Source organism: Monodon monoceros, unplaced genomic scaffold (assembly GCF_005190385.1).
Source record: "Monodon monoceros isolate NGI ecotype Baffin Bay Population unplaced genomic scaffold, NGI_Narwhal_1 Super_Scaffold_9, whole genome shotgun sequence".
NCBI lineage: Eukaryota > Metazoa > Chordata > Mammalia > Artiodactyla > Monodontidae > Monodon > Monodon monoceros.
Window position 1 is genome coordinate 21,043,808 of NW_021703786.1, and position 5,903 is coordinate 21,049,710.

Sequence of the window (5,903 nt, forward strand, 5' to 3'; positions counted from 1 at the left end):
CCTTTACCATATCCTTTACTATGTAATACAGACCTTGCCCTATATATCTCTTCATCTGGCTGTGTATCTGTACCCTTTACCATATCCTTTACCATGTAATAAACCAGTGAATGCAAGTAAGTGTTTCCTTGAGTTCTGTGAGCCATTCTAGCGAATTATTGAAGATGGGGACCAAGAAGGAGATCCTAGGAGCCCTGATTTATGACCAGTTTGTCAGAAGTACAGGAGACAACTTGGGATTTGCAATCAGCCTCTGGAGGTGTGTGTGTGGGAGGGGTCAGTCTTGTGGGACTGAGGCCTTTATCTGTGGGATCTGATGGTCTTTCCAGGTAGATCCTGCCAGAATTGAGTGAAATTGTAGGACACCAGCTGTTGTCAGACACTTGCTTGATGTGTGTTTTTCCTGTACAGTTGTTTTAAGTTTGGGGTAATTTTTTTTTTTCTGCCATGGGACGCGGCTTGCAGGGTCCTAGTTCCCTGACCTGGGATCGAACCCATGCCCCCTGCAGTGGAAGCTTGGAGTCCTAACCACTGGACCCCCAGGGAATTCCCTTGGGTAATTTTTTTTCATACAACAATAGATAACTAACACACAAAGCAAAAGCAGAAAGACCCTCTTCAAGCTGAGAGGGTAGTGAGAGAACTGAGGCAGGTGTGATACCGAAAGACCTGCCACCGCTTGGTGGACAGGGAACCAGCATTTGCAGGGCTGAAGATCAGCGCTTTTAGGTGCACCCTTTCCTTTGCTGTTAGGGCTCTTATCCTGCCTGCTGTGCACGTGAGGCTCAGAGAGGTCAAATCACTTAACCAAGGCTGCTCAGCTGGTCAGTGGAGGCACCAGGACTTGAGAGCAGTCTGTCTGCCCTTGGCCGTGCTTTTTCATCCTCCACGCTGCTTCCATGATCTTGGTGACCTTGGGCAAGTACCTTCCTTTCTGAGAGCTTTGCACAGAATTTGAGCAGGCGGCTTACACATCCATGAGAAGATTGAAGCTACTGCCCCCTGGCCCTCAATGCTCTGATACAAGGTGTGTGCACAAGGCTCACACAGCCTTCGCTCTGTAGGGTGCCCCGGAGTAGGGTGGCCCTGTGTGCTAGAGATCTAGTGACCCAAGGATGAGTTTCGGCAGCTTGGCTTTGGGGGCCCCATGCAAACTCGCAGCAGCCCTCGAGAGCACCCTCTACCCCACCCTTGCCTCCCCCCGCTGAACACACAGACACCCGCACCCAGGCATCATCCCCTGCCCTTGGCCTAGCTCCTCTGGTCACCTTTATCCACACAGAGGCCAACAGCGGGCACTTGTTCAAGAAACATGTGCTTGGGGTGATGAACCTTGAGGCCATCCTGTCACCTGGACCCTCAGGTGTGAGGCTCTCACCACTTATGGGGACACGACGCGGGAAGCATTGGCCGAGGGGCAAACCCAGCCTTCAGGGGTGGGCTCTCTCCTGAAGAGTCAGGTCAGGAGCACAGGGATCTGGGGCAGTCTCGGGAAGTAGGTTGCTTAGCAGTTGCCGGAAGTTTCCGTCCATCTCCTGGGGCCCTGGCCATCACCCTTGTCATCTGACTTCTTTCTTCCACACCTCTTTCTGCAGGCCAGGACAGATGCCACTCCAGGACCCCTCCCCACAGCTCCATGCAGGCCTTCGATGGGCCACTCCTCAGCCATGTCTCTCTGATCCACAGCTTCCATCCTGGCCACAACCCCCGCTCCCATCTCAGCGCCCCCCTGCCCGCCCCAGCGCACATTCTCACCCCCTCGGCTGACAGCCCCCATTAGCTCCACGCTCACAAGTAGTGGAGCTCCCCCAGGGAGCTTCCTGCAGCCCCACCCCACCTTGCCCCCCACCCTCTTCCTGAAGCGCCCCCACGGGTCCCTACGCCTACTCTTCCAAGCCCTCCGCTCTTCCCCAGTCCACGGACTGCGTCGTCCTCTTCACCAGCCTCTCTCCAAGTGGGCTGAGTCCGGGGTCGCTCCCAGGGCTGAAACCCCTTCTGTAGACAGCCCCACTCCCCTGCACCCACTCCCACACTAGGAGTAGAAGAAAGGCAGATGGATAGGGGTGTCTGCACAGCTTGTGGGGGTGACGTGTGGAGACAGGCGGTAGGGCAGGCCCCAGGATGGACAGATGGACAAGGCATCCGGCTTTCACCTCTCCCTGCGTGGCCACAGGAGGAATGAGGTTGCCGCCCCGTGCCTCTCGCAAGATGCTGAGAGTGTGAATGAGAACAGCTTGTGAGGGGCTCTGACGGGCAGGGCCTGGTGAGGAGACCTCTTGTAACCTTCCGGACCTGGCGTCGAACCAGCGGACAGGTCACGTGACCCAAGTTGCTCTGTCCCTTTAGCCTTCCCAGCTCACGTCCCAAATGCCCCTTCTCTCTGCAAGGACTCTTCAGTCTGGGGAGGGGACATGGATTTGTCTGGGGAGGGAGTGGTGGTTCTGGGATGCATGGTGTATGTGAAACCTTATGCGTATGTGCGCACGTACGTTTTTTTCCCCCAGAGTGTCTGCAGCTTCTCGAAGGGGGTCTGTGACCCATGAAAGGGCCCACCTTGGTACCAGGTTATCCAGACTGGGCTCCCATGTATGTTTAGTCCCAGCAAATCTGGTTTCCAAGTGTAAGGGCTGTCAGCATTCACCCTGAAGAAGTGCTCACCTCTTCACGTTGAAACCCTAACACTTAACCTGCTTTGGGAGATTTGAGATCAGACCTGCCCGACAGGTGCATCCTCTATTCTTCTCACCCTCCAAGGCAGACAGGTTTCCCTGCATTTCAAAGTGGACCAGCCTCGCGTTCCAGCCACACCCCAGGCTACAGGAAGTGTTCCCAGCAACAGGGAAGTCATCTGCCCCCTGCAGACATCCTGCATCTCAGCAGCCCCTTCTCAAAGGCTTTTTTAGAAATCTAACGGCCATGGGTTCTGCGTTGTGTAGGAGTTTTTGTATGTTTCCTGGACCTGAACTCAGCTCCCTAACATGAAGTACAAACAGGATTGTTCTTTGGCTAATGGCCTTGATCACGGCAGAAATGACTTTTGTCTTGATCTTTTCTAAATTCTTCCTCAATTCTGCTTTGATATGAGGTCTGAAAGTTGACCACAGCACACTCATGAAAGCCAAGTGCAGCAAAGAGGGAGCTTTCCTCAAGGATTGCCCTGTCCCAGTAGAACTTTACCTTATTTTTTTTACATGGAACAAATTCCTGAAAGTGTCTATGAATATCAAATGTATCAAAGTTGGATGATGCCCTTATTCTACACAAGAGGCAACGTGGTCTAGTGGTTCAGAACACGGACAGCCACCCTGGTTGCATGGGCATAAATCAGCCACTTCTTGGCGTTTGGCTGAGAGCTCTCTGTGCCTCAGTTTTCTGAAAATGAGAATGATTATAGTAACTACCTTGAAGGATTCTTGTGCAAACTAAGTGACTGAATACACTTAAAGCCTTAGAACAGCATCTTATTGCACTCTGTGCGTTAATGATTGTTGTATATTTTAAGGTGGATTCTTTACTCAGCTGAAAAGAATGATCGACTCCCTAATTATATCTTGCCTCTAAGACACAATTAATGACAATTTATTTCTAAGACTTTTTTGGAGGGCTGCTCCATGCGGCTTATAGGATCTTAGTTCCCCAACCAGGGAAGCAACCCGGGCCCTGGCAGTGAAAGTGCTGAGACCTCACCCCTGGACCAAAGTCAGGGAATTCCCAAGACTTTGTTTTCTTTCCCTCACGTGTGAATCCAATCAATAGGCTCAGGACCAATAAACACTCATTGAACCTAAAGATTTGATGCTTTCAGCATCCTGACGATTTTCATCTTAGTTTCAAAATTATATTAAGTTTGTGAAAACTTCTGTTTTTTATTACTAATACTTGCATTTTCAATTTCCTGGTTTTGCTCATTTTTTGCATCAATAAACACAACAACATATTCAAACAATTGCACCAACATGTCATATGGCACAGGTCAAATGGAATGGGGATGCTTTAAGAATGGGATTGTTGGCTGGTGGTTTGTGTCACCTTATAACAGCTCAACATGTTTGCCAATATACGTGCAAAATCCGAATCTGGCGAAGGAAAATCAATTTAGGAATGTTAAAGTCCAATGTAATGTGATGATGGCAATGGTTCGAGAGGCAAAGACCACTGAGGCTGGTACATGTTTCTGGGTTCAGGTCATGATCTGTTTGTTGAAAGGACAATTTGTTACCATGAACTTGGAGATAGGTAGCCTTCACTTTAATAGAAGACCCATTCCAAGAGAGCTGGCTATAAAGCAACCATTTGTAAAATGTCATATTTTTTTAAAAATTCACTTTAAAATTAAGGTGGTCTTCAAAGGAAAATGGACTACTTTGAAAAGTTTTGGTGATGGACCAGGTCTATGTCTTGCTGGATTGCAGGGAGAGAGATTTGAGAGTGCTTTTCATAATTGCTGTTCCTTCCTGTAGCAGAAGCTTCAAAGGAGGTGATTCTTAAGTGGAATTGTGGTGAGTTCTGCTGTGCACCCTGCTTAAGAAGTTACAGGGGGCAGCAGATACTCAAGGCTGCTTCCTCACTGTAGCCTGGACCCCTCCCTTCTTTTGTTCCCCTGGAGAGTGTCTTGCATTATAGCTGATAACTCTCACTAACATCTCTAATTCTTTTATCCCTCATTTCTTTGACTTCTCCTGTGATTGTGGTTAGTTAGGTCGAGTTGGAGTTCTCCATTCTCCTCACAATTAGGGTTTATGTGATCTTGGTATTCTCCTTACTTTGTTGGCTAGATTCTAGAAGCTGGAGAAGACACACGTGACGTTAAGCGGCATGAGTGGCAATGAAACATCAAGAGAGTCCTGATGGAGACTTTCACATAATCGTGGGATGGCTTTGTATATAGAAGCAACCACTGGGCCCAGAGACGGAGTACCATCACCAGAGAGCGCTTCATAAGGACAAAACACAGAATTCCTTCCTTCCCCTCTTGTGGTAATGCCCCCTACTTTTTTTTAATATAAATTTATTTATTTGTTTATTTATTTATGGCTGTGTTGAGTCTTCGTTTCTGTGCGAGGGCTTTCTCTAGTTGCGGCGAGCGGGGGCCACCCTTCATCGCGGTGTACGGGCCTCTCACTGCCACGGCCTCTCCCGTTGCGGAGCACAGGCTCCAGACGCGCAGGCTCAGTAGTTGTGGCTCATAGGCTTAGTTGCTCCGCGGCATGTGGGATCTTCCCAGACCAGGGCTCGAACCCGTGTCCCCTGCATTTGCAGGCAGATTCCCAACCACTGCACCACCAGGGAAGCCCACCCCCTACTTTTAAATTCTGGGATGTGAGTTGTGTTAGTGACTGGGGCTTGCTAAATTGACAAGGGATGGCAACTGTCATAATGTCAAGTGGTGTTTGGATCATATGGACATTTGTGAATTTTTTTTCTATTTCCATCCCCTATGCCTGTCATGCCAGTAGGCATGTGAGGTCAATCATACCTTCTCAGCTTCTACAGGTCAGCCTGGCTACCACTGTCCCTACATAATTCTGGGGACTCCAAGGAGGTTCCAGAGACCAAGGAGAGTCCAGTATTATGGTCCTAGCCAGACTGGGATTTCACCCTTGACCTTCTTCTCATCCTTATGCTTCTCCAGACCGTAAAGATTTCTCCTACTCGGAACACCTTAGCTGTATCCTTGCCAACCTCGTTAGTCCCAAGGCCACAAGTCCTTAGATTAGGTGGTTCCAGGAACTCCTGCCTAACTCCTCTCCCCCGGACCCCTGGACATTTGTCATAGCTGACAGAGCCAGACGCCATGTCATATTCCTTCCACTAGTGGGAATGGGCAATTAACATGTGCGGTGCTGCCCGTTGAAAGCATCTGCCCTCGAGAGTTCTAGAAAATAAACTCTTGCCCAGCTTTA

General features: G+C 49.6%; 1 protein-coding gene across 1 annotated transcript in view; it reads left to right on the top strand.

The window, feature by feature from the left end:
- The window catches only part of LOC114889585 (ADP-ribosylation factor 2), a 62,018-nt gene extending 57,036 nt beyond the window's left edge, over nt 1-4,982 (top strand). Inside the window, exon 5 of the mRNA XM_029212930.1 lies at nt 4,776-4,982. Within this exon, the coding sequence (XP_029068763.1) occupies nt 4,776-4,829 (54 nt within the window). The 3' untranslated portion in view covers nt 4,830-4,982. The remainder of the gene's footprint in view (nt 1-4,775) is intronic.
- The last annotated feature ends 921 nt before the right edge of the window (nt 4,983-5,903 follow it).